The sequence below is a fragment of the Phragmites australis genome, chromosome 7 (assembly GCF_958298935.1).
Source record: "Phragmites australis chromosome 7, lpPhrAust1.1, whole genome shotgun sequence".
NCBI lineage: Eukaryota > Viridiplantae > Streptophyta > Magnoliopsida > Poales > Poaceae > Phragmites > Phragmites australis.
In genome coordinates this window covers 32944625-32961169 of record NC_084927.1, presented here as the reverse complement: position 1 = coordinate 32961169, position 16545 = coordinate 32944625, and the positions used below count along the sequence as shown (strand labels likewise).

The following is a 16545-nucleotide window of genomic DNA, read 5'->3' as shown; positions in this document are numbered from 1 at the left end:
TCGCAACGCCCACCACCTGGTCGCACTGCGCCGACCACCATGCTGACCCTTCGCCGGAGCCGGCCAAACGACAACACTCGCGTTGACCAACTAGGCATGGCCACAAGCCGTGGACCGCTGAGGCCGTCCCTCCACCATCCAAGCCAACCGCGAGGGAGAAGCCACCAAACCTCATCGGACCTGAGTCGCCCCTATCCAAAGCTATCGGATTGATCAAATCCGCAGAAGAAGGGCAGATCTGGCAAAGAAGCTTGATCCGTTAGAACTAGACGAAGGGCGAAGCAAGGAATGCGCGCCGCTAACCACACCAAAGTAGCGAGACACGCCACCCATGAGGACCTCATGACTCACCATCGCGCCCCCGGACATGCAGGCCACCCCGAACAAGACTAGATTTGGGAGAAGGGGGACAGATCTGGGAGAGGGAACCGGGGAGACACCGCACGCTGGAGAGCAGGAGGGGGGGGGGCACGAGGAGCCAGCTTGATGAGGGAGAGCAAGAGCACCATCCACATTTGGACGGAGACGCCAAGGGAGCAAACGTGCCGCTGGGAGCACGCCGTCGTAGGGAGAGCCTGAGAGGGGCTGGGATTGTTTCGGAAGGCTTGCCGCGGCTCGAGTCGTTGGGACCGTCACCTCCCGGGCCGCCCAGGCGAACGACATGGGAGTCCTAGCTAGTTCAAGAGGCAAAATTTTCGCTCAATCTATGTAACTAAATCTAAATTTGTACTATGCTTTTCGGAGGGTGAATCATCAATTCGCCTTGAACTTTTCACAAGACCGGCAGGACTGGGCCTTGGCTCCGTACCATTTTCTTATTTCCTGCGGTATATTTTTTGTGAGAATAATTGCGTGCTTAACCTCAGTTGATTAGGGACGATAATCGAAGGTAGCAGGTACAGACAGTGCTCAACTATACTTGTAGCTACCAGTTTTTGCGTGACAGGGAGGGTGACGGTGGCGATAACGCAAGGCAGGGCGGGGAGGTGTTGGGTATTGGATGGCAACGGGTCGGGGCTAGGCAGCAGCGTGCACGGCTCGAGGATGGGAGGGGCTGGGCGGCGGCGGCGGTGAGGCTCGGGGTGGCGTGGGGCTGGCGATGACAGTGTGGTGCGAGACGGGGAGGGACTGGACGACGCGGCTCAGGGTGAGGCTGCGCGACGCTCGAACGACGTGGTGGCGCCGGATGGTGGATGGGCGGTGTGGTAACGCATGGCGGCGGCGGGCGGCAGGGAGGCGGGCTGAGTGGCAGTGGGGTGCGGGTGGGGTGGTTGGAGTTGGAGTTGGAGTTGGAATATTAGGGTTAGAAAAAGTAGGATCCACGTGTCATATATATTGATAGGTAAACGGGTTTCACGGATTTAAATATATCTTACACATATTTGTATTCGTATACCTATCGAGTAGTGATGTGTGTCTACAAACATACTCACGGGTAGCAAATAAGGAACAAATCTGATTCTATTAGAATATTTATATACGGATAAACAGATAAAACTGTCATCCTACCGTTGATGCTATAAGAAATTCGAGTTTTTATCAACTATCGTCGTTTGCGCCGTCTCATTTGACCATACAGGTTCTTGCACAATCAATTCGGTGGAAAAAGTCTTGAACTCATGACAACGCCACAGTACAAACTTCTTAACAGATACTGCTGCTGCAAATCACCAGATTGTTCCAGTCCTTCCACCATCTAAGGAACAATGTGAGACCTAGAGAGTGCTAAACCGCGAATCAAGTCGCTTCTAATCACCCAATCATGAGCCTGAACCTCACTTCTCTAATATCCAACTGGACACTATTTTTTCCATTACTTTCCTCTACTACCGGTACAGTTAGGAACCAGAGGAGGTACCTGTTTACCGAATTGAGGTGTTCACCGGGGGAGCTTTGTGCGATCAACTGGAACATTTTGAATCCATGGGCCTGATTCTGTTTAGAGGTCTAAGGTCTCTATCCGCCCTATTCTAGTTGGAGCAAGATGAAACAAGACATCAGTTAGCATGGGACAAGACGGACGGGTCAAGGTTTGACTCGTCCTAAAATATATGTTATATGCACTCTTAGTGTATTTATTAAGAATTCTATTATTTCTTTATAATAATTTTTTTTAGTAAACTAATGTATATATATAACTATTGTCATATTATGTTAGATCTTGTAAAATTTAGATGTAGTTTTTTTATAGATTTGTATGTTATGGTATCAATGATCTTATAATTAAATTTAATCTAGAACTCTTAATAACTTTAATCAAGATGAGATGGGACGAGTCATATCAAAGTTAGGTAAAAAAATCAACCAATCTCGGATCGAGACAGAAGAGCAGGGACATACGGCTGGGAGCGTATGAAGGCAAAACCCTCCCCATCCCGTCCCGTTCTATCTGGATCTATAACTCTGTTTCAGGTTGTTTATGGGCTACCTTACCAATAATGGGGGGGAAACACACAGAGTTTGGTTGGACCTCCACAGGGCGCCATGGCACTTGTTCGCATGTGAGGTGGTGTGACTGCCCTCTTTTCTGTCTCCTTGCGACCCTGGGGGTGCGTGGCCGTGGAGATTATCCGCATCACGCGCATCCAGGCCCAGATACACTCGGGCGCGGTGCTATCGGTGCTGCTGAATTTGATAGAGCCATTGAATCTGATCGATCCAAGTTGGCTGCTGCGGTCAACTGCGGCCATGGCAAGATCCGGTTCTGTAGGCGAACAGCAGTGGGGATGATGGTATCAATGTATCACGATAAGATGCGTCTGTATTTTTCCTGAAGATCGGTCAATGCGCCGGCTCCTTGTATATTGCATTTGGATAATAAGTAGGTCGGCATCGAATGACAGAGTGGACTGCGATTTGCTTCCTGTTACCCACTGCCTGTGATGTGTTGCGTCGATTGCCGTACGAGCCGAGCGCATGGAACTGTGGCGATGCAAGTAACAGGTTCATGGAAGAAACCTGTGCCATGATCCCATGATCTCGCTTCCGAACGGCGGGACCGTGACTTGGGGCATAGGACCCGGCGGCGACCGTTGTTTTGTTGGTCTGGTTGTCATATATAGGAATAGATTTGAAGATTTCTCAATACTCAAAATACTCATTTGACTAAAAATAAGAGACACAAAACATCACACGAATACTGGGAAGTTCCATGTTGTTTTCTATATCTAGATGTTACGAGCTAACCCGGAAATTCTGGGTAACCGAAATTTCCAGCTGGGAGTCTGGGGGTGCTCAGTTATGGGTTGAAGTCTCAACCCGGAAGTTCCGGATGGGTTTGGAACTTTCGGATTCTGTGATCTTTTAGTCAGATCTTTCGGATGAAGTTCTGAGTTGAGATCCTCGGTTATCTTGGTCTCTTGCTAACCTGGAAGTTCCGGGTTAAACCCGAAAGTTCCGAATTAAACCAGAAAGTTGCATAACGACAAGTTTTGGGGGTTAATAAATAACCCCTGACCCTTATTCTTTTGGCACTACTGATCTACTACGAGATAAAAGTTTTCAAAGCTATTCAATAGCTCTCCCCACTTTCTTTGGCTTCATCTCTTGCAAGGATTAGAGAATTGGATTGAGAGATTGAGATTAAGTGCTAGTGAGCTTCATTTTAATCTTTGAGCATTTGAGTTCGTCGTCAAGCCAATTGATTCTGTGTTCGTTCCTCTTGGAGTTCCTAGACGGCTATACGTCGCTTGTGAGCACCCAAGGTTATGATGTGCCACAAGAACGTTTGTGAAGGTTCATCCTCACCTTCGCAAGGGAAAAGGACGTTGAGTGAGCCCAAGCTCATTCTTCGTGGTCGCTTGAGTAAGCTCAAGCTTGACTTTTTGTGAGCATATCAACGGAGACGTAGAATCCTTGGATCTGAACTTCAGAAAATAAATTACTTGTGTCCTTTGCTTACGTGTGTTCATTTTTATTCTAGTTAACTTTTGAGTGATTTACCTGATCTACGTGACTGTAATTTTGTGGTTGAAGGTGAATGGTTAAAAGGTCCCTAGACATTATTTAAAACATGTGGTAACAATTAGAATCACTAGATTTGCTTAGGCATACTTGTATTTCAATTTCGTTATCTGGCACATCCCAAAACACTAATTACATAATTAAGCCTGCATAATCATCATGATATTATATTTATACAATTAATTATTATTTTGGATATTTTTTAGAGTGAAAATGATTTAGGAAGAGATAAGAAGACCCTAACTACCTTGGAGAAAAGAAGAAAAGAAAGAAGAAAGAAAAGAGGGGGATTAGGAGAATTCAGCAAAAAAACTCTTCTCGCGGTCTGACCGGGTCTTACCTCGGTCTGACCGTCAGCGCACAGAGGCTCCCATAAGTGGTCGATCACCTCTCTCACTCCCTCTCCCTCTCATTCACTCTCTCACTCCATCAAACCCTAGGAGGAGTGAGAGAGATCCAAATCAATGTGTCGACAGCCAGAGATCGGATGTGGGGACTCCCACGAGCTTCTCGGAGGACTTTCCCGAGCTTCTTCCCCTTTCCTCCCCACCAGACGGGTTTCCTCGCTGTTTCTTCCTCCGCGAGCTCATTCACCCTCCGGGAGTCCAATCGGTGGATCAAAGCTTCCCTGGAGGATTCTGATTCAATACAAAGTTTCTCTACGCCAAGGTAAACATCCCCGTACCCTTTTCTCGTCGATTCCTAGCTTTAGCTAGCCGTCGTTTTGATTTGGACCAGAAAACCCTAGGAAAGCTAGGTATAGATCTCATTTTTTGGGGTTTTACGTGTTCGGATCGTGCATATTGTCTGAACGACCACGTAAAATATTCTCCTAGTCTTGTGGAGTACTTTGGTGTCGTTCGTTGCTGAAGGTTTCGTCGGAGTCCTCGTCGGTGACCCCGTAAAGGTATTGGCGGCAAGTTCTAGCGGTCTGACCACCACTAGGGCTGGTCTGACTGTCAATAGGTCGGCTCAAAATATCTGTATTTAGGAGTTAGACCGCCATTAGAGCTGGTTTGACTGTTGGTCGGTGGTCTGATCGTCACCACGCTTTCGGTCTGACCACTAGAGGCCAAAACCTTACGCACGCCGGCAGTTTGACCGTCACTTCAACACCGGTCTGACCACCAGCCACTTAAAACTATATGCACTTAGGTTGTCTTATCCAGGGTTTCAAACTTCGGAACCATAATATTTTGGTGATCTTTTGCAAATATTTTCGAAACACGATGCTCTATTAATATTCAAACTTGCATCATATGCACACTTCTCCATCTTTTCATTGTTTATGCAATGCATTCTTGATTCGTTTAGATAGCGTTATGCCGACGATCCAAGCGAGTGAAGGCACCGCCAATCTACTGAAGCTTTGTGAGTATTGCGCCGAGAGTATCAGACAACTTTTAGAGCAGCAAGGCAAGCATCTAAGTATATTGTACATTTTAGTTGGAATTATGTGGAGTCTAAAATGATGAGTGGTCGCTTATGTATGTTTGCATATTTAGCGAGTCGACGTCGGGCTTAAGTTACCCACTACCTGTGATGTGTTGCGTCAGGTGCCGTACGAGCCGAGCGCATGGACCTGGGCGATGCAAGTAACACGTTCTACTAGTGAGGAGTTAGAACCCAACATAAATAGTAGAGTTACAATCCGCAATATATGGAGTTACAACCAGACATAAATATAAAAATTTGATTAGATTCACCAAAAAAATCCTATGTATAATTTAAACTAAAATTCTAAAAAAAACTAATTTTATAAATTTTAACAATTTTTAGGGCCTCAAATAATTTTCAGAAAATCTGAAAAAATTCACTAATATTCTTATTATGTGATAGACTAATTTCTAGAATTATTTCTAGTCCTAGGTTATATGGTGAAAAAATGATAAAATAAATATAAATAGAGTATTACAGAGGAACTTATTTTTTCACCATATAACATAGGACTGGAAATAAGAAATTAGTCCATCATATAAGAAGAATATTAATAAATTTTTCTAGATTTTTATAAATTTATTTGAGTCCCTAAAAATTATTAGAAGTTATAAAATTAGCCATTTTTGAGATTTTTGGTTTAAACTCTACATATGCTTTTTTAAGTAAATCCAATTAAAATGGATTGCACATAAATTATAAAACATGTATAAAAAATTAAAGTATTTTTAAGAAAAAAAACCACTATTTTAAAAGAGAAGATATGAGAGGAATGGAAGGTATGAACAGTACTACTCTAGTAGTCCATACGTGTAAGGGTCTAAGAGCATCTCTAACCGACTACTCATATTTGACTCTCTATTCCTCTTATTTAGGGACTCCTCATTCAGATTTCATCCTTTATTTCTCAACGCGTTCCAACCGACCTCTCATATTTGACCCACTATATTGGAATCACTTCTATTTTATTAATATTTGGTAACTCTCTCTCCTCTCCCTCCCCTCTCTCCCTCTCTCTCCCCTCTCTCCCAAATGAGGGGTTGGATGAGGAGTCCCTAGATGTAGTGAGTGAGGGAGGAGATTTGAGGGTTCCTCAAATAAAGGGGGTCGGATAGGAGATCGGTTGGAGACTGATTCTCATCGTTTTTTACTCAAATATACGATAGGGGTGAGAAGAGGGCTCAGTTGAAGATGCTCTAAGCATCTAATCGGAACCGCCCTCTTAGGATGAGGTGAGGTCTAACCGTCTCATGAGAAGATGGCGTGTGTTTATTTTTATAATTTTTTTATCTGGTGTTTATTTATTTAATTATTTATTTTAGAAAATATAAAAAAAAACTCCAGCGTCCGCTGCGCGCTTCCCATGTGGGCTACTGGGCTAGGCCGGCGTACGGGCAGCAGGTGTCGGATCGGCGGGATGGTCACACTTCGTGGGCTCATCTTACGGATCGCAGCTGGTGCGCACGGCGGTGAGCGACGTGAGAGTTTGGTCCAGGAACGCGGCCGATGCGGTACGTACGCCGAACGGCCCTGTTATGTTTGGTACTTAGGTTGAAAAAAAAATCTGCGCAGAGCCCATACACCCTACAGTTATGGGCCAAATATTAAGTCTACAAGTACTTTACATTTTCTATTTTTTTCATGAGCTACAAATTCGACCATGTTGCTTCAACTGCAGAACTTGGCGTATAATAGTATTTGACATCCGCGATCCTGCTATTCATGGCGAAAATGATGCGTGGTAGGTGGCCATGAGTCACACGGTGAGCCACATAAGCAGCCTGCTACTTGACGTGGACAAGTGGTCAACTTTGAGCCACGGAGAGCACAGCTGCTCTTCACGGTTGCTGAAAGGCTCTCCCACAGGCCATACTTCTAGCTTGCCGTCGGCGAGTTGACGCTGCGCTGATCTGGCACACATGGCGGAGCTCCTCGACCGACCATCCATAACTCATGGGGGCAGTGATAATAACTGACAAGCAGGCCCCAAATCCTGCAAGATCTGATGTTGTGATCCCTTTCGCACACAAAAAGGGAAGAATGATGTTATGCAAGTCTTTTCATCTCCATGCAGTACAATTCTAAAAGACAAATAAATACAAAAAAGCGAAGTGGGTCCGAAATGAGTAGAAATATGCGACGACCTGAGCATCGGTAACCGACGCGAGCACTTTCTTTAGTTCGATGGGAACTTTGATCTGGACAAGTGGTGTCGATTTTTTTACATATATTTTAAATAAAAAATTGTAAATATATGTATCCGTTTAAAATAAAAATTCAAATCTAAACTCGGGTCACGTGCTACCTGTCGTCGGAAGGACAACATGTCCAACGGGCGACTAGTTTAAAAATAAAAAAATTATGTTCCAATGCTCTTAAAATTTAAAATACTATTGAAATAGTCATAAAAAGTTTTTAAAAAATATGCTGTGTAGAGAATGCTATCATCTAATGCTAAAAAAAAATCAACTAAAATAATTACTTGTGCAATGAAAATAAAAAAGTCAATTTGTCTTTTTGGTTTCTTATTGTACAGGTCATATTTTTATCTATTTTTAATAGCTAAATTATAGTATTCTCTATATCACAGAATTTTTCATGAGTATTTTGATTTTGTTTTGAATTTTAAGAGCATTTGAAGCAATATTTTTCTGATTTTTAGATCTGTCACTCATTAGAAGGATGATAGTAGTCCATTGGAAGGGAGTCTAGATCTGTTATTTTCAAAACGGATATTTATATATTTGCAATTTTTATTTGAAAAATAAAAAACCGTGGTTATGACATAATAATCCATCTGATGGTAAAAATTGGCAAGGGCAGCTGCAGGCTCAACAGAATATGTAGAGGCAGACCGAGCGCAGCAGCAGACCCCCGCATCTCGCGAAGCTGTGCAAGAAAACATGTGGAGGTCTTATCCTCTCCTCCCGTTACTTCCCACGTCCCCAGTCCACTCCACTCCGGTGGGAAAAGAAAAGGAAAGGAAATGGTGAAGCGGAGAAGGATAGAGTCACCCGCCGTAGGTGAGATGAGACTGCGTAAGATAATACCGACTTATATCGCTTTTTTTTTCTCTCACGCGAACTGACGACTTGTTTATCTTCTCCCGCGCGCATCCCCTGTTACTCGTCATTCTTATCCTCCTACCTCCGCTACCTTTATAGCTCTAGCTTCCCTCCACTCTCTCCCCACGCCTTTGTGCAGCCTGCAACCATTGTAAAGTTTGAGCATCGTGCTGCATCATTCCGTTTCGGACGTTCGCCGTGTGATCTGCGTCGGATCGTTCGCCTCACCTGCTTTGGGAATGGAGGTCTACGTCCTGTTCGCGCGCGGCAAGGAGACGAAGGAGGTGATCAGCTGCGAGGAGCAGGAGGAGGACATTGGCTGCGCTTCCGAGTCGTCCGCGGCGGGTTACACGTCGTCGTCGGATGAGGTGGAGCTCGCCGACGACGCCAGCTCGTCGGGGTCGACAGGCCACTTCGAGATGGCCTCCCTCATGACGCAGCTCCCGATCAAGTACGTGTGCCGGCCGGGGCATTGTTGCGTCTCTTCCAGCTCAAAAAGACGTGATGTTGGCGGTGTGATCTGACGCGCCGCTTTGTTTGGATGCAGGAGGGGTCTGTCCAAGTTCTTCGACGGCAAGTCGCAGTCGTTCGCGTCGCTAGCGGCGGTGGGCGGCCTCGAGGACCTGCCGAAGCCGCCGACAAAGCGGCTCAAGACGTCGCGGAGCTGCGTGGTCGGTCTGAAGGACGCGCGCCGCGGGCGCCTCTCCGCGGCCGGCAAGAAGGCGTCCAGGGCGCGGCTGTCGTCGTCGGCGCTCGGCTCGGCGCCAAGGAGACTGATACGAACGCGGCCTCTCGTGACGGCGAGTTCGGCAAGGCCGGAGGCGGTGGCCGGACAGCCCCTGTTATTTGCTTAGGGGATTCGCCGGCCTAATCGTGAAGTCACTGCGTGATACGGTTGTTAGTTAGTATGGATCTTGAAAATGAAATTTGCCGATGGAGGCAACGAGACATGTGTGGATGCCTTGCATCTGTAAATATTTTGCAAGAGAGCTAGCACGTTATCCTGGCGGTTTCGTCGGAATTTGATCCGGCAAATAGCAAATTCGTCTTTCCAGAACTTTGTACCTGTGATAAATTCTGATCTCTTGATAGCTTTTTTTTAAAGATCCGTAAAACGGCTTAGATTAATTAAGAGAGAGAGAAAGGTACAGATAGCATTTAAGGCACGTACTGCTGACACAAGAAAACCGAGCAACCGGTGGGAGTCACAGCTAAACGCTCTACAACTCAGAAGATAGGAAAGGACTAAACGCTAAAAAACTTAAGCAACTCACAACGGTAAGACACCCAACACTACAAACTTTGAAAGACGGAAGCACTAAGTCGGCTATTGGCCATCGCCAGCAGTATGACATCCAAGGCTTTTGCACCCGCCATTGTCCACTGCCGAGCCTCTTTTGGAGCTCGAAGACAATCCGATCTATTGTTTTTTTCCTGTCAGTTGAAAACACGGTTGTTCTGCTCCTTCCAGACATTCCATGAAACCAGGATGCATAGCGAGCGAAGTCCCTCGACAGCATGGTCCGAAGCAGGCTGGGTGAGAGGCTTGTACCAATCAAGTGTGCAAGAGCCAAATGGCCTCGTTTGCCAATTACTTGGCATTAGGCAAGGTTGGCGCACCTAGTATGAAACCTTGTTCCAAATATCTTTTGTAAAAGCACAGTTAGAGAACAAGTGATCTACCGTCTCTAGGTTATGCAAACACAGTTGGCAGAAGTAGTAGTTCGACCATCCACGTCTTTGCAGACAATCAGCAGTCCAAATGCGGCCTTAGAGCAGTAACCAAAGGAAAAATTACATCGAGGAGGAGCTCGGGGCCACCAAACTATGTTGTCCATCTAGGTTATTTCGGCGCCCTTGAATTGAAGGAGATAAGCAGATCGGGCGGAGTACTCCCTTGAAGCAGCATGTGTCCAAATCATCGAGTCCGAAGCCGAACTACGCATATCCAACTGCATTGGTTGTATCAGCGTCCAGAGATCAACATATTCAGCTAGGAGAGTCGGTGTTAGATTATAGTCTATATCCCGAATCCATTTATCCTCAGTGAGAGCATCGACTACTATGCAGTTTTTTGCGCTTGCTGTAAAGGGAGGGAAAAAGATATGCCGGTGTTGAGCCATGCAGCCAGGTGGACAGCCAGAACGAAGCCTTCTTACCATCACCAAGCTAAACCGAAGTAGCAGCATTAAAGAGAGCAATGTGAGCCAAGTTGATCGCTAAGCCCATTCCACTCCAATGGCGCTCAGGGTGCTTCCACTCGAACCATAGCCAACGGAGACGAAGCACGCAGCCAAGAAATTCCAGGTTTGTGATGCCTAGGCCACCGTTCCTAGTGGGGCGTCATACACATGACCAATTCACCTTACATTTTCCACCAGTGAGCTGTTGGTCACTTGACCAGAAGAAGTGTCATCGCGCCTTGTCTAAATCCTCGATGAATTGTTTCAGAATCTGGAGTCCTGTTAGGAGATATGTGGGTAGTGCACTCAGGACGGTGCGTACAAGCTCCCGCCTGCCAACCGGCATGAGTAGCCTTCCTTACCAGCCCACCAAGCGCGCCTTCACTTTTTTCACCCTTGGCCGCCTACGACTAGCATTGCCTCCATGTCAATCCCTTGGCAGCGAATGACAGACACTGCACTCTTATTGAAATAAATTTGCAACCCAGTAGCTCCTCCAAAATAGCGCATAATATCCATCATCATGTTGATGTCTCGCTTGTTTGGGTTCGTGAACACAACTGCATCATTAGCATAAAGAGATAAGTGTAGGCTTGCTTGCCGTCCATGAAGTGGGGTAAGGGCTCCTTCGTATGTGGCCATCTCAAAGAACCACTGCAGGGTATCTATTCCAAGGATGAACATATAAGGGGATAAGGGGTCGCCTTGTCTCAGCACTCGCACATGGTGGATCTCTGGTCCGGTGACTCCATTAAAGAGGACGGATGAAGTGGATGAAGAGAACAGAGTAGCTAACCTGCTCCTCCACCGTGCACTAAAGCCCATGTGATGAAGAATCTCAAGCATGTATTCCCAGTATATCGTGTCCAAGGCTTTTGATATATCCAACTTGAAGAGGCATGCTGGGGTACGGTTTCTGTTATAAGCACACACCAAATTGCGCGCATATAAGAAATTGTCATGGATGCATTTGCTCTTTATGAAGGCGCTTTGCGAGTAGGATATCAGGTGGTCGATGTATTTGGAGAGGCAGAGAGCTAGCACCTTGGATACCAGTTTGGCGAAAGAGTGGATAAGACTAATCGTCCTATAAACCTTGGGTGTAAGGGCCACCTCCGTCTTTGGAATCAAAATAATGTCGGACCCATTGGTTATCGAGAGAGTGGATGTATAGAGCTTGTGCAGACTAACAAAAGCATTAAGCACATCTTGTTTGATGATCGGCCAACAATGCTTGAAGAAGGACTTTGTAAAATCGTCTGGGCCAAGCGCTTTCTCTGCCGGCAACTGCGCTACGGCTTCTGCAATTTCTTGCTCAGAGAATGGTTCTTCTAGATGTCCGACTACAGCCTCATCAAGCTTGGTCAGGTCGAGCCTATCCCAATCAAAGGAGTATTGACGTGGTTCTCTAGTACCAAAGATGCCACTGAAATATCGGTGTAGCTCGGTTTCCTTGTCTTCATGTGACCACACACAAGCTCCATCATGTTTGGTGAGAGTTGAGATGTAGTTCCAGTGGCGGCGCGTGTTTGCCCGCAAACGGAAGAAACACGTGCAAGCATCCCCAGCCTTTAGCCACGTTATTTGTGGGCATTGGCGCCATCTCGCACGTTGCACGACGGCAAGCCCTAGGATACGCAGCTTGAGATCTTTGCGTAGTTTGCACTCTTCATCCGAAAGCATCATCTCCTCTTGTGCTATATCAAGATGTAGAATGACCTCCCGTGCAATATATAGTTGTTGCCTTGCACGACCGAAAAGGTTTTTGCTCCATTGGTGAAGAGCCTTGATTGTGGCTTGCAACTTTGTTCGCAACACAGCCATGGACGGCCCCTGAGCTGGCTGATCTCATGCCTCCTTAACCGTTTCTATGAAAACTGGCACCTTGACCCAAAACTCCTCAAATTTAAACTTGGCTTTCCTAGGTGGGGTTTTCTGTTGGGCAAGAAGAAGAGGGCAATGATCCAAGGTCGAGGAGGACAAGGCCTGAAGAAAGTGCGATGAGAAGAGGAGGTCCCATTCTGCATTACAGAAGGCACGATCCAATCGCACCATAGTTGGGTTCTCGCGTTCATTGGACCAGGTGTATTTTCGGTTTTAAAGTGCTATCTCTAGAAGCTCCGCCGCATCCAGTGCAGCTTGGATTTTCCCCATGAGGTGCATGTTCAAATTGAGATTGTTTTTGTCCTTAGCTTCATAGATGAGATTGAAATCACCGACGGTCATCCATGGTGTCCCTGTTTGAGGCTTAAGAGATTGCAATTCGTCCAAGAAATCTTGTTTCCTGGATTCCTCTAAAGGACCATAGACGGTCGTCAGTAGGAATGCTATGTTTTCCCACAGCTCTACTCTTGCCGTGATGGAGAAGTTCCTAAGCGTTGGACATGTTACAGTCACAAACTCACTATCCTAGGCAAGCAACAACCCACCCTTCTTACCATCTGCAGGTAGATAACAGAAGTCTTTCAAACTATCTCCAAGGAACTCACGAGCCAAAAATCGATCAACATTCCTCAACTTAGTCTCCTGCAAGGCCACAATGTTTGGTCGCACTAAGGTCAGCACATCCCATACCACCTCTCATCGAGCTGGACTATTTAGTCCTCGGACGTTCCACATCAGAGCTGAGAGGTGGATATCATTCATTTGCAAACATGATTGACAACTGTAGTTTCCATCTAGCAACCGACGATTACCATCAACAAACACACATGCACACCAGCCAAACACACATCGTGGAGGAAGGGTAAAACCACTAAACCCTCTATGGGCCACCACAAAACCATGCCATGCCTAGACTTAGCCACATGACCAAACTTGAGATTCACAAGGAAACAAACTGAACCTAACTTGAACAAAGCCATAACAGTTGTTGTTGGGGCTAACACAGACATAGACATTGCATGGGCAACTTGTAAGCAGGGCAGCATAATCAGGTTGCCGCCTCTGGGACGGCACCAACAACATCCGCTGCATCCACCATTGCAGAAGTAGCCTTTAGGACCACCTCAGCGTCTAAGTTTGTGAGCTTCTGAATCGACAAGATCGCCTTCGGCGGGATTGAGTCCTTGTACATGTTGATGTTGGTTGCCATCGCTTGTTCGCCAATCGGTTCGCCTAGACACACCATGTTGAGCTCACAGATGAGGCAATGCTGCGCCCAACACGCAATCGAGACAGTGGATGCGTTCTTCTTAAGGCGCTCGCTAGATCTCGACTCCATCACAGTGGCCGCTTGGATGCGGTTCCTTGACCTCATTTTTGGCGGTGAAGGGAGAAGAGGCTTGGCAGCTAGCATGGAGAAATTCGCTAGGAAATTGGAGTGGTTATGGTCTTCTTCCACCTCAGACAGTTCCCCGCTCGCCCCATGCATTGCACAGGCAGGAACGAAGGAGTTTTTGCCACCGTGGTCTTGTGGACTTAGAGTTCTGGTGGGTGAGTGTCTTGTACCGTGACCATCTCTAGAGGCGTCAGCACTGGATCATGAGTTGAAGAAGCTGAGGCGCCGCCAATGTCGTGATGTGGCTCTATCATTCCTACAACCACATACACTAGTGGCAAGATACAACATTTATCAAACATGGGATCAAAGCTCTTGACTGAAGCTTACTCCAGCTGATCAAACAGAACCATATCATCCAGTACCAGAGAGGAAGCGATCCCTTTCTGTTCACCTGCTTCCAGGCCCAAGTAAGTGGCGATAGGTGAAGCTAAGCGAACTTTTCGAGATCCAAACCCCGCAGGGCCGATGTCCTGCTTGCGTCGATTATGAATCAAACTACGCCAGGGGGACAAAGACCCATGTAGATGAAGTTCGTAGCCGTCCTAGCACTGCCCCGGTAGCTGTGGTCGACGTGGTCCTTGGCGAAGTCCCTCAAATGCCGACATGGCCTAGATAGGCGGGACTAGAGGGAATGGCTGTTGTGCCTCCGCACGCCCTGCCTGCGATGATCTTCATCTATCTCGTGGTCACGGCCTCGCCGAGTCCTATCATCGTTACGGCATGACCTTGAAGGCGGGATGAAAGGTGCGGCCACGCCACCATCCAGCAAGCTGTAGCTCCAGTCTAGGATTCGCTCCCAGCGCCTCACGCCGCCTGGATCCCTCGGTGGATTATCAGTGAGGAAAGCCAAGTTTGGAGCGAGATCACGAATCAACGGTGAAAATCCGACTAACTCACGAAAACCCCATTTTCTATTTTCTTCTTCCTCCTCATTCCTTTTTCCTCTTCTTCTTTATTTCCTTTCTTCCTTTCTTTTATTCCTCTTCTTGGTCGGTCGGGCCAACTCCCCCTGCACCACGTCCCCTCCCTGGCCTTGGTTGGCCGGCAATGCACTAGTAGTAGCCAAGCGTGGCGGGTGGTGGTCGAGCGCGACGGGCAGCCAGTGCGGTGGCGGTGGCCTGCAACGGGGCAGCAGCTTCCACAGCCGGCGGGGTGCATGCCTAGTGTTAGCGGTGTGGGAGTAGGCGGTCAGACGGAGTCGAGCAAGTGCGGGTGGGGTCGGGTGGTGAGGATACCACTGGACTTTTTTTTCCATCCACCGATATGATTTATTGAACTTGCTACAGTTTAATCGAGTGTCTAAACAAGACGTTAGATAGCAAAACGAAATCGTTTCGACTAGATCTACGTATCCACGGTCTCCGATCGTCTACGGGAGCAACCGATCAAAAAGGCAACTTTACGCTCACACTAGGCACACGGTCAACAACTGAATTTCCGAAATTTCTAGAGTATTACACGCGGTGAGAGCTGCAACCGGGGCTTCTTGGACGTCTCCGACGGGACCGTGCACGAGCTCGACCTGCCGGAGACCAGAGGCAAGCGATGCTGCGGTTCGTCGCACAGGTGGCTTGTCCTGCAACGGTGGCCTGACGTGTGTCTGCTTAACCCGGCCACAAGGGAGCGCGTCCAGCTCCCGCCCCTAACGCGCCGTGGCGAGGAGTGGCCGTGCTCTCGCTTCATGGTGAGGGTGCGAGGGAGAGGTGGGAGGACCGCACCTACCGCGGCCTGCGCTGCCCGCTCTCACAGCTGGAGGTGCGCAGGGCGGCCTTGTCGTCGGACCCGTCCGTTGACGGTGCCTGCACGGCTGTGGTCCTCCTCTGCGCCGAGTACGAGGTGGTGTTTTGCAAACTGACGGACGCGTCGTGGACGAGCCTCGCGTGCGCACCGGGAGACGTACCAGAACGGGGTGTTCCGCCTCGTCAGCCACTACGGGCGTGTCGCGGTCTTCGATCTCGTCTCGCCGTCGCACGAGGTGCCCACGCGCCGGGACGTGCTCCACGCCCTCACGCACACGTGGGACGCCCGGTGCCTCGTCCAGCGGCACGGTGGAGAGCTGCTGATGGCAGCGTGGAGCGGGGGCGGCCGCGAGATGGTTGCCTTCAGGCTGGGCTCTGACGGGTGGTGGACGGAGGCCGGCGACGTTGGCGAAGATGTGGTGTTGTTGGCCTCCACGGACAGTGGCGGCTAGGCTTTCGGCACGGCGACGTGCGCGAGTGGCAAGGGAACCATGCTTGATTCGTCAAAACTGACGACTATGCCATGGTTTTTGACGACAAACGCGTAGAGCACTGCGCCAATCTGCTCAACCATGGCAATTGGGACGTCGTGAAGATAACAGTTGGTTTGAGCAGTGCAAAGCCCTGCGGGTGACCGGCTCACTAGCAGTTTGGATCACGATTTTTAAAATAATATTATTTTAAAAATTCTAAAAAACAGTATCGGATTTGGCAAAATTTTGAGAATAAGCTTGTCGGTATTTCCTATGCCGACTTCATAGATCTCGGCATATGGAATGCCGATTAAGGCCTATCGGCGTTTGAAATGACGACATGGCAGACTTTTATTCTCGCAATTTAACTAAATTCGGTACTATTTTTACAATTTTCATTAA

General features: G+C 47.7%; 1 protein-coding gene across 1 annotated transcript; it reads left to right on the top strand.

Annotated features, from left to right (window-relative positions):
• Positions 1-8324: 8324 nt before the first annotated feature.
• Positions 8325-9522, top strand: LOC133923633 (protein OXIDATIVE STRESS 3-like). Its single transcript, XM_062368914.1, has 3 exons — positions 8325-8423; positions 8565-8916; positions 9013-9522. The coding sequence occupies exons 2-3, from the start codon at positions 8705-8707 to the stop codon at positions 9317-9319; spliced, it is 519 nt and encodes a 172-aa protein (XP_062224898.1). The 5' UTR covers positions 8325-8423; positions 8565-8704; the 3' UTR covers positions 9320-9522.
• The last annotated feature ends 7023 nt before the right edge of the window (positions 9523-16545 follow it).

What these genes read in the sequence shown, in the direction of transcription:
- LOC133923633 (XM_062368914.1), top strand. Translation starts at nt 8,705, where the DNA reads ATGGAGGTCTACGTCCTGTTCGCGCGCGGCAAGGAGACGAAGGAGGTG. An exon ending in ATGACGCAGCTCCCGATCAA is followed by an intron (nt 8,917 to 9,012) that starts GTACGTGTGCCG and finishes GTTTGGATGCAG; the next exon opens with GAGGGGTCTGTCCAAGTTCT.